At 39.9% G+C, this 19101-nt stretch overlaps 2 protein-coding genes across 2 annotated transcripts; one reads left to right on the top strand and one right to left on the bottom strand.

Annotated features, from left to right (window-relative positions):
* Nucleotides 1–8661: 8661 nt before the first annotated feature.
* rheb (Ras homolog, mTORC1 binding) lies at nucleotides 8662–15877 on the top strand. The gene is made up of 8 exons (XM_051404444.1): nucleotides 8662–8975; nucleotides 9919–9990; nucleotides 12165–12232; nucleotides 12398–12480; nucleotides 12592–12648; nucleotides 12744–12791; nucleotides 13193–13274; nucleotides 15059–15877. Exons 1-8 carry the CDS (start codon nucleotides 8924–8926, stop codon nucleotides 15149–15151), a joined length of 555 nt encoding a protein of 184 aa, XP_051260404.1. The 5' UTR covers nucleotides 8662–8923; the 3' UTR covers nucleotides 15152–15877.
* A 611-nt stretch (nucleotides 15878–16488) lies between these two features.
* On the bottom strand, nucleotides 16489–18201 carry ly97.3 (lymphocyte antigen 97, tandem duplicate 3). The gene is made up of 4 exons (XM_051404470.1): nucleotides 18102–18201; nucleotides 17666–17735; nucleotides 17158–17280; nucleotides 16489–16784 (listed from the first exon to the last, which is right to left on the bottom strand). The coding sequence occupies exons 2-4, from the start codon at nucleotides 17712–17714 to the stop codon at nucleotides 16672–16674; spliced, it is 285 nt and encodes a 94-aa protein (XP_051260430.1). The 5' UTR covers nucleotides 17715–17735; nucleotides 18102–18201; the 3' UTR covers nucleotides 16489–16671.
* Between the last annotated feature and the right edge of the window lie 900 nt (nucleotides 18202–19101).

Genomic DNA, 19101 nt, shown 5'->3' with positions numbered 1-19101 from the left:
TGTGATTTTGTAAAATAAGGGCAGAAATGTTTTTTCCCCTCAAAATAAACACAGTTTCATTCATATTTATCTTATTGCGCCAATCATTTTCTAATAGGTGTCACAATAGGATTTTTGCAGCAGTAGAGGTCTACATTAACAAACCTTGAACGCGTTATATAAATGTTAGGGGTGTAAATGGGACCTTGGACTTGATCCACTTTCCTCGACAGTCTTACAGAGTCTGACCAGGACTTACTGTGGCCTTAGTCATCATTCTTCTCCCAGTGCAGTAATCAAAGTACTTGGATGACAGTTAGCAGTGATATCCAACTCTGGGGACTCTGTGGCTCTGCTCTGAGCATGGCTACATCAGCACTTATGAATGACAGGTTGAATCATGTGTTTGCTGAATTGGACTCTGGAGATAAGGCGGTTGGGGTGCATTGCCCACTCAGGCAGCTGCTTGTGCAGCATGTCTCAACTGGACATTGTTAGTTAACAGCTTCATATCACAGTAACTTTGTGTAGAAACATTTTTTTTGTCCTGGCTGACTGGTACAAGACGAAGCCTTTGTACAGCCATCAGTGTTTAGGAGGAGATCTGTATCACTGATGTTGTGCATATGTGTACCACGGCTGATTTCACAAACAGCAGGATTGTTTCATCCTGCCATCCTCTATTTACATGAAAAATGACACCTCAGCTGTAACCATCAGAGCACCCCACGCCATGTGCAAACACATCCCTGGTGAGGCTCAGAACACATGCTGTCAAATATGCAGAAAACCATTGGCTTCATATGCATATCCCTCATTATGGGTTAACTGTAGCATTGCAATACCTGGAAAAAACTGGGATGGATGGACAGATGGAGGGAGGGGGTGGGATAGAACGGTAGGTGGCTGAATGGACGGAGTGAATAATGCTCATTTCTGCGACAGAGAGATGTCATCATGACATACCTCTCCATAACACACCATCGCCTAACACTTCGTTATAATCGTGTGAGGCATGAATCTTCATTAAATGCTCCTTTTTTATCCCTTGCGTGCTTTTTTTCCCTCAAAAGACTCTTCCTTTCTTCCAGGGGAACAGATGTGTGGAAACAGCTTGAGATTCAAATTACAAGAAAATGGGATTTACCATTCCTCTTGCATTCGCACAACACCTTAATACAGAGTCCCATTAGCACCAAATGAGGATGAGTTATTCACTCTGAGAACAGTTACACCCTCCAGTCCTCAGGGTGACAAAAATGATCTCATTTGAGAAAGCTCATCTGGTTATGTGGCACAATAATGACTCTGGATGAGCTACCTTTAGAGACTCAAGTTCAAGATATATACCATTATTACTTGTTCATTACTGTGGAGGCTTCTGGCAATGACAGATGATATATGGCCTTGCTGCCACAGAATCTGCCGTAGGTGTCTCTGTCCTGTTGAAATGTAAGGAGTACCTGCCAAGACCCGAGGCTCTTTAGAGTCTATATTGCAGACACATTACTCCCTGAAGCAAGCACTCTTATTGAAGAATATGTTCCCTCTTTAGACAGAATACAAGACAAGATCAGGTCTAAGAGACAAGAAATATGCATTCTGCAAGCCTATTGAGTATTCCAGACAAAATTAGCAGCATGAAATGGAAGAGAGCATGTGAATAGGGTAGGATGGCGAGCCACCTGAGCTGATAATCGTCTATTATTCAGCAGGTGCAGATGTGAATATTCACACCACTGGACACTTTCCACTTTCCATTTGTGCACGCTTACGCATACGCATCCGTCCAAGCTAATGGAGTCTGTGGAAGTGGCTGTGTATTTTTTGTCAAAAATTGAGGATATGTCACACATTTGAATTACCATCTGGATATTGGCTGCATCGCTGCTCTGCCCAAACCTCCAGGTGACACAAAGGATCTACTCAGCAATGCAAATTAGCGAGGAGGAAATTTCAGGGAGTGTCCAACAAGTCAGCTTGGAGGCTAAATACAAGGCCAAGAACATTTCATTTCAATGTTTCAAATGTTCATTTATTTACCAGATTGGACACACTGAGGTTGCCCCTGGCTGCTTGGGCAAATTGTCACCATGGAAATTACTGTATATAAAGGCAGTTTTAACATATTCAAGCCTACCTTGAAGACAAATTGGTGCTAAAAGAGCGCAAACACAAATTCATGACCATTCCACATCTTCTTTGAATATTTTTCACCTCCTTATCAACTCTAACTGAAGCACCTCCGCTGAGTATCTTGTAATCTCCTAATCTCTCTCCCCAGGCCACACGCCAGGTATCTGTAGTTAGATCTGTAGTGTAGCAACCAGATTCATCTTGAGATAAACTGGGACAACATGATGAATAGATAATAAAGGCACCCAGGGGAGATCACTATCCGGGTTAACTCCACCGCATAAAGATACCATTTGTAATGATGGCTGGAATCAACAGGGAAGTGCAGTGAGCAAAGCTAACTGGGCTCCAAAGTGACCAAATCAGTCCTGACTTTGCTGATGCAGCAGATGGGGAGTACAAACCAATTGTGGCTGTGACAACAACAAGCAGGGTGATGAAGTACCACCGAGCAGTCTATCTGGGTCTCACCTGCTCACTGCCACTGCTATAGGCTACTGAGTGCTAAACAAAAACAGTTGTACAGTGAGTGCAGTTGTGGACTGATCATGATGAGATAAACTGTCAGTGCTGTCGGATGGCGATGAGGTCGATTGATTTATTCTGAGTTCATACTCTGACCTTGTCACTCCCTGAAAACTCAGGAGAGACTCAGGAGTGAGAATAATGAACTTCTCCTCCCCAGCGACATTAGATATGGAGTCTGATGCCAGTCCAGGCACTGGCCACCATGTAGCTGTTACCCTGCCAGGCACCTCACACCACTAAGATAATGTAGTATCAAGTGAAACTCAAGGCGGTAGCCTTAACAAAGAACCTCCAACCATTACGAGAAATACTGTATATGTGAGGCTGACTTTGAGACATCTAAAACACCATAAACAACCAAATGTAATAAGACAGCAAATTAAATCTTCAAGTTTTGTTCTGACTTGAAGATACTGGACTTTGGAAACAGTAGTAGTAACTTAAGCTCCACTTAGCTTTTTGGGGAGCTTTCAACCACATATAAAGTATGGAGTTTGCTCAGTTGTCATGCAGTTGGCTGAGTTTGAAGTTTGAAGAATTTCACTTTAAAAACAATGTTATTTTAATTATTTATAGTTTATTATCCCAGTATCTAGCTAACTAATTCCAGACATAGCATATGGATTGAAATCGCTACTAGAGACCTCATTTGGAAAGAGTGGCAACAACCTAGGGAGAAATATACTGTTCAGTCCAACACTCATAATACTAAAACATGACATTAGTGTTCACATTTCACCACACTAATCAGCAGCAGGGAAGCACCATGATGCACATACCAAACAACATACAGAGGAGAAATAAGCCAATTCAAGAAACTAACTGACAGCAATGTCAATGCTACTCATAGCAACTAAAAGAGCGGACTTTCACAGCCAAGACATCGCCTACAAGCAGATTGCCATAGCTAGCCTAAAAGCTAACTTATACTGCCAAGCACGCACACACAGACAGAACAGACCTAAGACACTGACTCACAATATGCATGTTAGCACAAGCAGAAAACATTTTTGTTGTTTTGTTGGTGAAGCGAAGCAGGGATTCCCAAAGTCCAGACAACACAGAAAGGACACTCAGTTTGTGGCTCGAATTACGCCGTATGGCTGCATATGTGACAGCAAATGGAGTCTGGGACTGACTTGGCACCTGATTCCAGATCACTGAATTTCTGCTCACATCTCAGATCTTTTCAGATCAGTCTGATTATCAGGCTAATCCCAAAGCTCTATGATCAGATTATACAGTTGAGTTGCTTAATAAATACTACATAACATATAAGTGGTCATGGTAGCAGCAAGAGTTTGCATCACAGGATTAGCAAATGAGCAGGGCAGCAGCAGGGCAGCAGAGCAAAAGCAGTGGAGGAGCACTGGCTGTTCAATAATGTACAATGGAGTGCAGCAAGTGGGTTGCCTACTTAAACTAGACTTTGGTGGTTTGTTTGGTGGAGAAAGTTGTTGTTGTTTTTCTTTTTTTCACCACAAGTGACTGTACAGTTTCTGTTCATGTCACCAGACCTTGAAACAATAGCATCTGACAATCTCTGTTCTGGAAATTAGGATTCTTGCCAGGCCATCACTGCCAGCAAGCCATAAATGTTTCATGTGGTGCTGATATGGTAATCATTGGATCCCTACAATGACACCTTGTGAGAGTTGGATAACGATGGCTGTCTTTCAGGCCTCTGTGACTCTGGACACAATCCAACAGCTGAGGCACAGCCTGAAGTGTGTATCCGCCAGTTAAAAAAGGCTGCGTTGGATCCAATAGGTAGATAAAAGTCTAAAGAAATAAAGGTGCAACCGGTGTTCTCCGGGGCATCATGCAAGACATACAAACTCACTGGTGAAAGATGCCACACAAATGCATTGCTCTGAGTTAAATATGCATTCCGTTTCATGAGGTTTGCGAGTGGGTCCAGGTGCCCGTTGGTGGCACAGACCCAGCTGGAGGATGTGGCTGACTCGCTCCGCTGGCGCTCAGGCTGGCATACTAACAGAGCCAGGGGTGCTTTCACAGTGAGTTGAAAGAGGCTAGCGTCGGTGCCACACACCCAGGGTTCAGAAACACAAGCTCCAGCTGCATGTCCACTAGCTCGCACAGCTAAAGAAATTGGAGCCTGGAAATCTAAAGTGAATTTTTTAACCTGCAACGTGGTTCGTGACAAGAATATCGATCTAAGGACATTAACAATCCCACACAACACCACCACCTTAATCACATCTCTCTCTCATTGCACGCGAGATTCTGTGAGATTAATTGTTGGGGTGAAAAAAAGACATTTTCCAATCACAAGGGATGAAGCAATAAAAGGCCAACATGTCTAAAAGAGCTTAATGTATTATTTCTCTGAGGCTTGTGTAAGCCTTTTATTAAAGTGAAACAATCTTGTCAGACACCTGTTGTTCTTGCATGGGGGTATTTATTGTTGGCCTATGTCAGCACACTGTAATCCCTGGCTAGAACATGGCTGTATTACCAGTGTGACCTATTCTTGGTCATCATAATTTCCTGAGTGTGTGTGGGTGTGTGTGTGCGTGCAAGAGAGATTGAATGAGGCAGAGAAACTGACAGCGTTCATGTGTATGAGTGTGTATTGGTGTGTGCGTGTGTATCCAGTGATTGCAGGCACCCTTCAGCCATTTCAGTTGAGGTTTTTTTTTTTTTTTGACACCCAATGTCATGCAGAACAAATCGCCTATTGCTGACACCAGTGATTTCTTGTCTCTAGTGCTGAGAAGTGTGTGTGGCGGCAAAACAGTTGGGTCTTACTGACGGGGAGTTGGGCAGTTCTGTGATTAAGTGGTAATGGCCCAGGACGTGATGGGGAAACAGGGGATTTCATTGGTCACAGGGCGAGAAAAAGTGCACACCCTTGGGTCTATGGGCTATTTTTGAGTGAGTGTATAATTGTTTCAAGAGTTTTGCTCCAAAACTCTCTAAACTGGCATTTAAGCTGCATGAAAAATCACTAAAATTTCAGCACTTTAAAGACCTCTGACAAGCAAACTCAGTGATTGACACTCACATAAGAAACATTAGAGTTTAAAAGCAAAGAGGACCCTCATCATCTCACCACCTTCGCCACGCCTGCCTTGAATTCCAGTGTCTGCCTATGGGCTTTACCCACTAATTGTGGCCTGAGTTCCTATGGTATTGTTGCATGCCTGTGGTTTGGTTTAAGGCCACGGTTATATTAAGACGTGGGTATTTTAACGTCTATAATGGAATTCGCTATCAGCTCAGATAATGAGGGATGTGTGCATTCAGATTTATGTGTGAGGTTGTTGACGTACAGTGTTTCAGTGAACCAAAAAACACGAGATGGAAATAAACAGTAATTAGAAGATGATGTTTCCATGGGAATAAATAATAGTTATTTGAGCACTTACAGTGCTGGTACTGGTACTGTAAGTGGCTCCTGTGTGAGATATAAGTGGTGTTATGGGGACATCTACTGGACATCTATGAGAAAGGTTTTTTACAGTAGATTTTCTCTACTGTGGACCAACCTGTTTATTCAAATCTGGTAAAATTCCTGTAATATCAGTTTATTTGTGTACTCTGTCTCTGATCATAGAGCCCTTATTGTACCTTAAGCTCTAACATTTTTGTGTTAATACTTCAGTGTCTGGGGTAGTCATAGCACAGTTTTAGTCATTTCTCTTGCTGTAGCCATTATTTGGAAGTATTAAGGTCATAAGTCTAATTTGCCCCATTACAACCCTACTCCTGAAGACATTTTTGAGTAGCCTATAAAAAGTAAGTGAAATTTCCAGAATGTTTCATTTTATACAGTTATGATTTATACCTCTTCATACTTCGTGGTTTAAATGCTGTTCAGGTGCCTTTGTCACAGTGCTGGGATTTTGTTACGTTTTAAATTACTTTATTATAATTTTATTATTGATATATATAAGATATTTACTCCAAATACTATATTTACATTGTAAATACAGTTTTTTATTACCCTAGTTTCAATTCACAGGGCATTTTAACATTAGCTGTATAACTTGTTCACACTGAACTTGAAAAAAAAAGTGGGTTCAAATACTATGATGCATGCAAATGAAATGAGATACATTTTAAAAAGGTTGTACTACTGCAATCACATTTGTAAATGCTTTTGAAAGCATGAAAATTATAATGTATGTGCCTCTGTAGGCTTAAACTGTATATGTTTACCTTTGGACACAGGTCTCTCTTTAAAAAGAAATCCCGATCTCAATAAGACTGTTTAAATAAAGAATTAAATAAAGACAATATCACAAATTCAGATCCTTTATTCCACTATAAATCCTCTATTCAAACCTCAAGTATGTACGTATCATCAGCCAAATTTTTTATGAAAAGTAAAAGTACACAAAAATGGTCCTTGTATCTGTGTTTTTCGGTCATATGATGTTTTTGGTTACCATCACAACTTTATTAATGTGTATGTTGAATTTTACTGCTGTAGATGTGTATGGTTGCACTAATTTTAGTTACTTTGTATACGTTCAGCATAGTTTAATCTACAGCAATACATAAGATCATATGTTTGTAGCGTTGTCCTGTGAGAACAACCCTGTTTTCAGCTTCGTGACAATGTATTTTCCAGCTAATCCAGGAGAGCTTTTAAATAGTTTATCTAGCTTGAGAAGTGGAAGAATTGCTGAATTTTCTCCACCCATAAAGGAACACTTAATCCTTCAGTTAATGAGACAAATATCTTAATCACCAACTTTAGAGATACTGGACAGGAAGTACTAAAGCTGTCAGACAAATGTAGTAGTACAATATTAGGATCTGAAATGTTGTGGAGTAGAAGTATAAAGTTGCATAAAATGGAAATAGTCAAGTAAAAAACAAATAATGCGATTTTAAATATAGTTGGTAGGTTATTCTGTTTATTATTATGTGTTGTATCTTAATTTACAAGTAACTCTAATAAACGCAGTGAAGTAGGGTGAAGTAGGATGTTTCCCTCTGAAATGTTGTGAAATACAAGTACCAGAAAATGACAATACAAGTACCTTAAAATTGTACTTAAATACAGTATTTGAGTAAACACTCTACACCACTGTTAGTATAGACTTGATATGCTATTAAATCACGTATGCACTCTCCTGTAATCAGTCTGGGAAAGTAACTAAGTACATATACACAATTACTGTACATATATACAATATTGAGGTACTCGTACTTTACTTGAGTATTTCCATTTTCTGCTACTTTATAGTTTTACTCCACTACAATTCAGAGGAAATTAATGTTTACTTTACTTTATTTATTATAAATTGAAATTAGCCCAGCTTTATCAGCTGTAATATAAAACTGATGAATAGTACATCAGTAATTATAATCTAGTAATATAATATACGTTATTCTGAAATGGGCCATTCTGCAAAACACTAAAATACTACATTACATATTGATGGTAATTCAGGACTTTTACTTGTACAAGAGTATTTCCATACTTCTGAGTATGCTATTTCTTCCACCACTGCTTGTAATTTGATGGTTATTAAGAGTATTTGTACTACACAGTAAGTTCCATATTCATAATTTGTCCTTCTAATGGTTATGTAATATTTCTATGGCCCATAATTACGTGTCGTTGGCAAATAATGAATGTATAGTGATCTTATTATAGGCTCTTTCAGGGTTATTTTACTCCTATACTCCTATATAAGCACTATAAGAACAGTATGTAGAATAATATTTTTCTTTACCATATTGTGTATTTCTAGCGGCCATTGCAGGTTTACTACAATGTATCTGTGTAAAAAGAAAACCATATCATTGTCGGAGCATCCAGGACACAGCCTCCCTGCTCCCTGACCCTACTGATATGAATGGCATTGCACCCGACCACCAAGCACGTCATAATGCCCGAAGCAGCCAATCATATTCCAGAAAGCGGGCACAGTCGCTTGACGAACACCCGTCTCATCCAATCAGCGTTTTACAACAGGCATGAACGCCCTCCTCCGCCCCGCGCGTAGCCAATTAGGACGGAGCAGTAATTACTAATTCATTACATCGCAAAGGGGAGTGACGCAGTTATTGTAGATCAGTAGATACTCCATGCTTTTCTTATGTGACCTGAAATAACATTTTATTTCCAATCCGTGGACCGAGAAATCCCCAGCAAACAGAAGCAAAGAAGAGGGATTCCCTGCATCTGTGCATCTTGGAGGCTGTATGTCGAATCTCTGCGCCTCTTGAATTTTGGATGCCATTCCGGTTGGAGGTTGCGGTAGACCCCGAGGACTAGATGCGATAACCAGAACGAGATATGCCGCAGCCGAAATCACGAAAAATCGCCATCCTCGGGTACAGATCCGTAGGTGAGTTCCGAGCGGACGGACGCAGGAGATTGAGGTGGTGGGTGGGGATGACACCTTTAGGGCCTCGGATGCGACGCACGGGCTAAATTTCCGCGGCCTTTCGGGTCAATTTAAATCCATTATAAGAGCGGTTTACGCCTCCTATAATAGACTTAAATTATAGGGAGTGGAATCTGACAACGCTCCGTCTCAGAGCGCCACCAGGTGAGACGTGGCCTCGTAGGGGTGGGGTGGGGGTTTGTAGCACATGAGGCCTCCCATGATGTGTTCTAGGTATATATATATATATATATATATATATATATATATATTCACGCTAACTGGTCTAATTGATGTACTGTATCCTATCAGTGACCCTAGACCCCCCTGGTTTTAAGACAGTGCCATGCTCTCCGTGGGGAGGCCCTGAAGGAGCGCTGGATTTGACGCATTACTGTGCAGTTTATTTGATCCGATATGAAACCAAAGAAGCGCAATTTGTATGCGGTGAAAGGATGTTCAGGATGGCAAGATGGCACACACAGATAAGCGCGACTGGAGGCCCGAGCCAGCATACTAGCGCCAACGAAAACCCCTGTAATATTCCCACAGAGACTTGTATTTGGTTCATGGTTGACTATATAGTGAGCTGATATAGTAAACCTCTCAGTATTATCTGTGGGCTTTAGTAAGTCATTTTATTTTTCTAACAGTGATTGTAAGAATTCTATATTATTTATTTATCATTTGGATCTGGTTATAAGCCTCTAAGCCTTTTCGATTTTTATCATCTTCATCAGTATACTCCTGAGCCACATACATGATCGATGAACACTAGTTACAAAGGACTGCAAACCCATATTTTGCCATTGTTTTTGAGCTTTTGACCATTTGTTCCCACATTTCCAGTGATTTCCTAGCATGTAAAGGCTCACTGTTAACAATATTCCTTTGTATGTTGCAGGAAAGTCTTCCTTGACAATTCAGTTTGTGGAAGGCCAGTTTGTTGACTCCTATGATCCAACAATAGAAAACAGTAAGTCTGTTACACTCCGCAGGGGTTTCCTACAGGAAACTGTTGTAGTGGAGGTGGAAAGCCACTCAGGTCCCAGTGCATCTCTCATAGCCACAATACGTATAATAGCCTTTTGGTGTATTCAATTGCACCTCTGCTCTTTATTGTATGACCTTTGCAGAGGTGGTCTTCGGGCAAGGTGGCCCACCTCTGCTGTGAAACACTGTGGGAAACCCTGAGTGTGCATTACATCTCTTTGTTGTGCATGTATGTGATGTATAGGCTGTATTATCCTTTGACACTTTACCTGCTCTGCTCAGTGTTTTCTCCTGTGTGGGCGATCAGTTATTCATGTGTAAACACATGTTGGGTTATCAGGCTCTTAATTACACAAAGTCAGGTCTAGTCAGTTTTATTTATAGAACCCGAAATCCAGAGGGTTTTACAATTTCAACAACATACGACACCCTCTATTCTTAGACCTCAAGGGCCCCTTATTCGGTGTTTCCAAAGCTTTCAGCTACACCCTGTGCTCCCCACTCAGTGGATGGAACCGCTCATGTGCCATAAAGATGGTGAATTTGTTGTCACGTGACCTGAATATGATAACAGGTGGTTGTACATCATTTTCAGGCAACTTATACTATATGACTGCAATTAATGATTGTTTTCATTGTCAATTAATCTAATTGTTTGGTCTATAAAACGTCAGAAAATAAAAAATATTGAATTTACAATAGTATAAAACAGAGAAAAACAGCAAATCCTCTCATTTGAGAAGCTGGAACTAGAAAATTGCTTTAATAATCAAAACATTTGCTGTTTTCAGTTGATTGTCAAAATGATAATCCTTGTAGGCCTAACACAATACCACAACTTCAATTCGATATGTTATATTAGCTTATCTTTCACATTGATCTTAATGGATGGATCGAAAATAATCTTTGTCTAAATGTTTCATTATACCTCTTTTTCTTTTCTTTTTTTGGTCTTTCAAACGCTTTATCATCGATGTAGACATCTGAATTGTGCATCCTGATAACTCTATAACATGATTTCACGGGGGAGAAGAAGAACGATAACACTGAAGCCACCCAGCAGGGTGCAATGTTCCTTCTAAACCAATGTGTTCAAACACTACACCAGCTGATTTCACCAGTTGCCAAACTTTCAACCAGAAAGAAGAAAACTTTCTTTTGAGGAACTTTTGAGAAATCAGCTGGTGTTGTGTTTGGTCAGAATTTCAACATCTCTGGCTTAATAGGGATCCTTACTTGAAAGGTACTTAAACAGGACATTTTGCTGAAGGCGAGAACTTACAGTAATTCATCAACCTCCTAAACACACATATTCCCAGACACTCCAGAGATTTGAGTCTAAACTTTCCCTGTAGGCCTTTTCTCTTTTTCCCAACATGTTCGCTCACATATCACCCTGCGTTTCTCGAGTGTGTGGTCTGTATCTATAAATAGTCTCTTGGTGGTTAACATAAAGTGAAGTGTCAGCGTTATCAGCGAGATGCTGCAGGCTGTGCGATCCCTTGTCTCGCTGTAGAAAATATGACCCATCTCCAGGCAGATATTGACATTCCTGTGCTGAATGAACTCAGTGTACCAAAATGGATCCATAACTGGGTTGTGTCTTGTATGTCTCGAGATCTGCACTCTAATGAAGATACAGTACGGTCGGCTGTATAGTACTGTATAGTAGAGATATACTGTGGTGTTGTATTGTCTGTATTTGCCTGTGTTATTTTAAGAGGAACTTTCTTGCTATCCATCAATTAAAACTAGAGCTGCTTGATACGGTAAAAAAAAAAAATCATATTGAATTTATAGTGACAGATATAAGGATTGCAATATCATTAACAGCTAGTGGGAATGATCATTTTTACATCACAATTTTCACTTTCACAGTAAAAAACAAAACCTATTAAAATCATGATGATGTGATGTTGTGGTCTGTACGAAACAAACATGTTTTCTTACATCTGGATAACAAGATTTTTAGCCCAGGGCATCTCTGCAGCACTATAGTACTTAAATATAATGCAGTTTGGTCACACATTTTACCATTATCAAGGAATTGCAGCTTCTGTGATTTGAATACCATATCCATATTGCAGCCCTGATTAAAATGTTTAATTTGCAACTTCTATTGGTTGATTACTAATTTGTCTTCTCTTTTAACTGTAGCATTTACTAAAATGATCACAATAAATGGACAAGAGTACCATCTTCAGCTGGTAGACACAGCAGGACAGGTATGACTCGGGTTATTGAGTTTCATGTGAATATGTGATGTTATGATGATGTTCTTTCATTGTTTGGTCCAGTGTTAACTCTGCTTCATTCATTTACTTTTCATTCTTTCTAATCTAAACCTGTAACATGGCATACTAATTTCCTCACAATTTCTGTTCCTACAGGATGAGTACTCTATCTTCCCACAGACCTACTCCATAGATATCAACGGTTACATTCTGGTCTATTCAGTCACATCTAATAAAAGGTAATACCCCCATTTTAAAGGCAAACAAATTAAGTCAAGTTCTGTATAATGCGTCAAGCCGCGTACAGTTCCTGAATGCTGAAGTAGGAACTTTGCCCTCGTTTCTTCCAGCTTTGAAGTTGTACAAGTTATCCATGAAAAACTATTGGACATGGTGGGAAAAGTTCAGTAAGTACTTCTTTTGCTATCCAAGGCATTCCAAGACGTATGTAATATATCATGCACAAATGACAGTGTGCTTTTGACTTTTCCCTCTCGTGCAGAGTACCAATTATGCTGGTCGGAAACAAGAACGACCTACATATGGAGCGGTATGTCCTAGCACACACCTAAATTGTATATTAGGTCACATACATATACATATGCATGTGGAATAGCATTTGCCAGTTTTAGTCATTATTTCTGTATAATTTTTTTCAGAATTTTGTGGGCTCTCTGCGGTATGATTGCAAATTAAACATGCCCAACATGTGACACACAAACAGAAATACAGAGCACATGTTAATATGTGGTTCACAGATGACCCAAAAGAAGGGGGGAGCCATTTTTACCAAGCCAGTCTAGTTATACTTGCCTGTGCTTGTTTGTGTGTCCATGCAAAAATACCTTACAAATGGAAGAGTTTATAAGAGCAGGTTTCTTATTAATTGAACTCTAACTAATCTAACTGACTGACTGCCCTGCTGTCCCTGTGTGCGTGTTTTTTCTTTAGAGTAATCAGTTGTGAAGAAGGAAAAGCATTAGCCGAATCCTGGAACGCTGCCTTCATGGAGTCCTCAGCTAAAGAGAACCAGGTAAAGAGCCGAGGCTGCAGAGATTTTGTTCAGCAGCAAGTACTTTGTCTATGTTGTTTGTCATATTTGTCTATCTGTTAACAAATGAAACTATTAAAACTACATTTTTAGCCTGCTATTACCCGGCTGTAATAAATAGCTGTTGTTGTGAATTTGATGATTAAATTGTCACAAAGGTCAGGCGCCCCGGTAGCTCACTTGGTAGAGCGTGTCAGAGTCCTTCCTGCAGTGCCACAGGTTTGAGTCCGACCTGCACTGCCACAGGTTTGAGTCCAGCCTGGGGCCCTTTACTGGATGTCATCCCCTCTCTCTCTCCCCTTCTCTCTCTGCTGTTCTGTCTAATAAAGAAAAAATCCCCCCCAAAATATAATTATCACCAAAGTTTGGTGTAATCATTCTGACAAGGGCTCAGTACCATTTAAATTTAGAATCAATGAAGGGGAACTCCACTGCTTTTACAGATCAAAATGGGTTTATTCATCATGGGGAAGAGCCTGTGGGCAGTTGAATAACATCTTCTGTGGCTCTGAAGGGACATTTCCAAAAGAAATACAAAAATAACCCTGATGATACTACAGATTTGTACTAGAGAAACTAGTAGGGGGGGGCGGGGCGTAAGAAAGATGATATCAAGTTCACATTATGGGAAGTGTAGGATCTACCAGGTTTATGGAAGTGCTGTAATAAATCACTGGAGTGCCTCCTTAGGATTTTCACTATATCAGACTCCATTTATGGATTCTAACAGCATACTCACATATATATAAAAGTTGATCTTTTTCTGGCCAATATCTGGCCGCGCCCTTGATGGTTACATGTGTCATTTCAAGAGAAACTTAATTATTAAAACTACATTGCTGCCAGTAACCAGAGGTAAAGCAACAGGACTGAAATATGAGGGTATTTGAATTTAAAGCTGCTCTAATCAATATTTCTACAGTGGATCAAATTACCGTGTGTATTGTAAAAGGGTTGCGTCACAGTGATGAACCCACAGAGGACTATTACCCGACTCTGCAGTTCCCCTCAGTTCTCCACGCTCTCATCAGCGTTGTTTTCAGCAAAAAAGGCAATGCAATCCCACTGTACACTACCTAGCTGCACAGCATGAAACTGTCCTCTGACCCAGTTAGTGATTAGTTGGTAAACCAGTGAAAAGAACCATATATTTACCTCAGGAGTTGGTGAACAGCTAACCACAACTAAAAGAGAGTGATATTGGACTTAACATTCGTCAAGCATGACTCCAAATGAATGCTTTTGGATGTGTAAATAAGCCACTGTCTGCTAACACGATTGGTATATCAACTCTGCCGCCCCCATGTGGCCAAAAAACAAAATGCATGTTTAACAGTTGTTCAAAAGTTTACCACAGCCTCCAAGATACACCATGTTCTATACGCCATTCTTTCATTTCTATACAGGAAGAGGGTTAAGCTTGGCCAACATGAGCTAAAAGTAAAGAACACGAGCAACAGTAATCAATTCTTGAAACTCTCTTTCCATTTTCTGGTGGGTGTGTATCCCAACATAGCTCAGTCTCATATTCAGGTAGTTTGTTTATCTGCTTCAAATCAAGTTAGCAAACAAAAACAACGCAACCTCTGTTGTGCCTGAAGCCAGTGAGGCTCCACTGGATGTTGTGTGTGCTGCTGGGAAATTCAAAGTGATGTGACTGAGACATGTGACAGCATCCTATATGTGTGTGTGTGTGTGTGTGTGTGTGTGTGTGTGTGTGTGTGTGTGTGTATGTGTCTCGTTCCCTCTCTCTCTCTCTCTCTCAGACGGCCGTGGAGGTTTTCCGGAGGATGATCCTGGAGGCAGAGAAGATGGACGGCGGCGTGCAGCCAGGAAAAACGTCCTGCTCCATGATGTAGAGCCGCCCAATCAACACACAGGACACTGCACTGGGATATCCCGTTACTTGAAGGCTAGCTGCCAGTTCTCCTCCACCTCAGCTGACTCCACCCCTCCAGGGTCCTAAATATCCAATACTGTCTATTTATGGCTCTGATTCCACTGTTATTTATCAGTATTTCCTATTCCCCTTTGTCATCCTCATTTTTCTTTGTGTGTCTGATAAAAAAAAAAAGGGTAAGTGGTGGTTCCCTTGTCTTATATTAACCATGATCCACCCTTCCTTTATGTCTGTGCTCGGCACTAATGCAAAACACAGAACATCATTTGGGTGTATCAGAAAAAATGTTTTCCTGTGCTCGACAATGACGACAACCGTAACTAAGGCCAGAGATAGTAGTGGCTCCACGCATCTTAGCTTCTCATTATGCAGCTCCCATATAGGCTACGAGCCCTTCTCTGTTTAAATAACGAGATAAGAGAAATGTCATGTCTGTCATGCATACGCTCTGAAAATGGATAAGTTAACATGGACGTTTCTTCTGATACATCACCAGCTGTTTGGTCCCTCCAAATATACAGCTCTTTTTCTACTTCATCTCCACGCAGTACCCACTTCTCTGTTCCTCAGTTTGTTTTCATAGCGGTTACTGTCAGCCAAAAAATCTGCATCCATTTTCTAATGTTGAAAATGTTGTACAAATGTTTTTGATTGTAATCATTAAAGCAAAAAGTGGTTATGTAAAGCGCCCTGCTTTGAGTGTGAATTACTTTGGCTTTGTCAGCTGGGAGGCAGGGCAACTTTGTTTATTTAGCACCTTTTTAAAGAGTCTTCAAATTGATTTATATATGGATGGTAAACAGAATATTCTGCTTAACAGGTTTGGTTATTTTTAATTTGATTTAAAAAATATATATATATTTTTATTTTCTGAATTTCACCAATTAGGATTGTGCTATATTAAAATCTGAATCTGGTGGTAGCTAGTTTGCTCACTGTCAGTCAAATCGGATCAAGCCACACCCACTCTGTCCTGAAAATTAAAGTAAATTATACCTGGGTTTTTTTTCTTTTCTTGTCCCTGATAGGTGTCTAACAGTAGCAGCAGTGTATTGAATGAGCTGAAAGTTGCACCTTTTTGAGGACGCTTGAGAAAAGAGCATAACAATGACCCAACCTGCTGAAAATAAAGCATGGATAAGGTTAACTCTTGTCTAAACATGAATCCAATGATTCCTAATATTTTGTAGGATGATTAACCAGACTATGGATTTGGACCCTGGACCTTGGTCGGTTTTTGACATTCTGGCTGTCAAGAAAACTAGAGATTTCCAGACATAAGAATGAGAGCAAGCATTTGATCTTTGTCAAACCATTTTATTTTTTCATGGGAAGTGATTGACAGAGCAAATTTTGTTTTTTAGAAAAGCTGCTTTAAATTCATACATGTATTCACACGTGATAGCAGCCTGCAGGAGTCATTTGGTTTAAGTGCTTTGATGTTCAAATTACGTTGTAATTTTCTTAAACTTTTAACATTTAATTGTCAAAAGTGTTGCACATGTCATCGCTACAGCACTTCATATTGATGAAGGCGTTCATCTTGAGCATTTCACAGTCCGACAGAGCCATGCATTTCTGGTACTGGCCATCTATGAAAGTAAAGAAATAGAAAAGGTTGGCTTTTATCAACAAACACGCCCTTTACTACCACACTGTGGCAGAGACAATGTGTTCTGACATATTTACATGACTTGGCAAACAGTTTCAAGGATTTGACATGCAGTTGATTTTCCACTGTGTGTTATCTTGCCTAATCCTGTTTAACCACAAGAAGTCTTAAGGGGTTTTCTCTCTCTCTTACATCACCACTGAAGCCCTCTAATTCTGGTGCCACGGTGTGCATGCAAATGTTCTTCGGTGAACTTGGCTTCGGTTCACAGCAAAGTTAATACTTTTTTTTTTAATTGTTCTTTTACTACCATTGTTTATTTGCTAATGATTAGAATATGTTGAGAAACTCACGTGGTGCTCTGAGGAATTTGGCAGCAGCACAGCCATCCTTCTCTGGTTTACAGGTCTCTACAGTGAGCTCACAACTTCCTCCAGCCTGTTTGGACACACAACGGTGGCAGTTCAGGGCTTCACCTTAGAAGAAGAAACAGCAAAAAAATATTTCAGTCATTGTTTTTCTTGAATTCTGTTATTGTATGGCTGGTGTGTTTTCTGTGAGAATCTATCCAGGAACGATACATATTTGCAAATGATTAGTTGGGTTTGGTTTAGTAAACAGTTAAAGATGTGCATGAAGCCTCGTAGGAGGTAAGTCAATGGCTTTTTGCATAATTACCTTAATTTCTTAGTTATGTATGCCTACAATCTGTTGCAAAATAAAAAGAAATGCCTTTGTGTTTCTGACAAGTCTGCTGAGACTGTGTTCCTGTACAGAAAAGACTAACAGAGACAGCAGTCGTCCCTGTTGCACAGCAGCAGAGGTTTTGTTTATTCAGTGGAGAATCAGTGACGGACTCACCAGCTGTAAACAGCAGGGCGACGGTCAAAGCCAAGACCAACAACTTCATTGTTCTGTTCACTACTGCAGCCTATGAGAGGATAAAGCACAGATTTGATAATACAGTCTGTACAATACTTCCAGTACTCCGGATTACATGCATGTCTACCATTGAACAGTGTTTTTTTTTTTTAGAGATAATTATCTCATGATTATAGGGACAAATTTTAAATATGTAGTCTAAATGATACAAATTCTGAGCAAGAACAGGTGTTTTAGCATGCATGCACACCAATGCACAGTGTTATTGACATTTCAAAACAAAATGTAATGCTAATATCGATTTTATATTGTTATTAAACATGTTTTTTTCTTAAAGAAATTAGGTTAAATACACAAAATAAGATATAACTCAAACATTAGAAAAAAAGAAAGGCGTTATTTTATGTTTACATACCTTGCTGACTTGTCTGTGTTGGTTTCTGCCAATGACTGTGAAGTACTCATCGACTTTCCCTCTTTTTATACCCGTTCATACTTTCATGGTAACGTCCCATTAATGGTGTATTTGTGTAAAGTCTATATGCTTAGCACCTCGCTCACCCTGGGTACACTATGTTCAGGGGTTACAGTTTCCCAATGCTCAAGTTCCTGCATTATGCAAGAGCTGCCCACCCTTTGTCCACTTCTGTATATAATTTATGAGACTGCAAATATTCATTTATGCATTTGTCACAGACTCAAATAAAGATTTCTATTAGTTGGATTTGTACCTTAAGAGGACAAGAGGATATTAGTCAAAGGTACAGTTTATTTGCTTTATCAGGAAGGATAATGTCTGACCCATATGAGGTGTAATAACTTTGGTTAAGCTTTAACCAACATATGCAAACTCTGAATTGACTTGAACTAGCACTTAATATGAAAATATGGAAGAGACTGAAAGACTGGCACCGTCAGCAACTGTTATTCACAGTACAATTCAACAGAAATGCTGCACAAAAGACCAATATATTTTTTGGGTGCAGATGAAATATGACCAAGTCCAAGACAGCTATTAATAAAAAATGTTAAGAAAAGTTTTATGTTATGTTTATGTTATATTTTCTACTGTAGATGGAAAGAGATGGGGGGATGAAGTCATACAGTTTGTGAAAAACAGCCTTTATCTGTTTTGTATCCTGCTCCGCTCACCTAAACCTTAAAACTGGTCGTCTTTGATGTTGCAACTGAGAGTCTCCTCCCGAATTTTCATGGGTCAAGGTCTAAATAGATCCAGGGATGCTCTCGGGATCAGCAACTGATAAACAACAACAGAGAGGGATCTGAAAGGAAAAGCTGGAGGGAAATCTGCTTTGGAGTATGACATCTGGGCTGCTTTGCTCACCCTGACACAATCAAAACTCAGACCTAGTTAAATAGTTTGAAAATGGCATGGGGCCACACCTCATTGTTTC

Source organism: Dicentrarchus labrax, unplaced genomic scaffold (genome assembly GCF_905237075.1).
Source record: "Dicentrarchus labrax unplaced genomic scaffold, dlabrax2021, whole genome shotgun sequence".
In the NCBI taxonomy this organism is placed as follows: Eukaryota; Metazoa; Chordata; class Actinopteri; family Moronidae; genus Dicentrarchus; species Dicentrarchus labrax.
The sequence above is the reverse complement of the archived record's forward strand: the minus strand, read 5'-3'. Positions and strand labels throughout refer to the sequence as shown.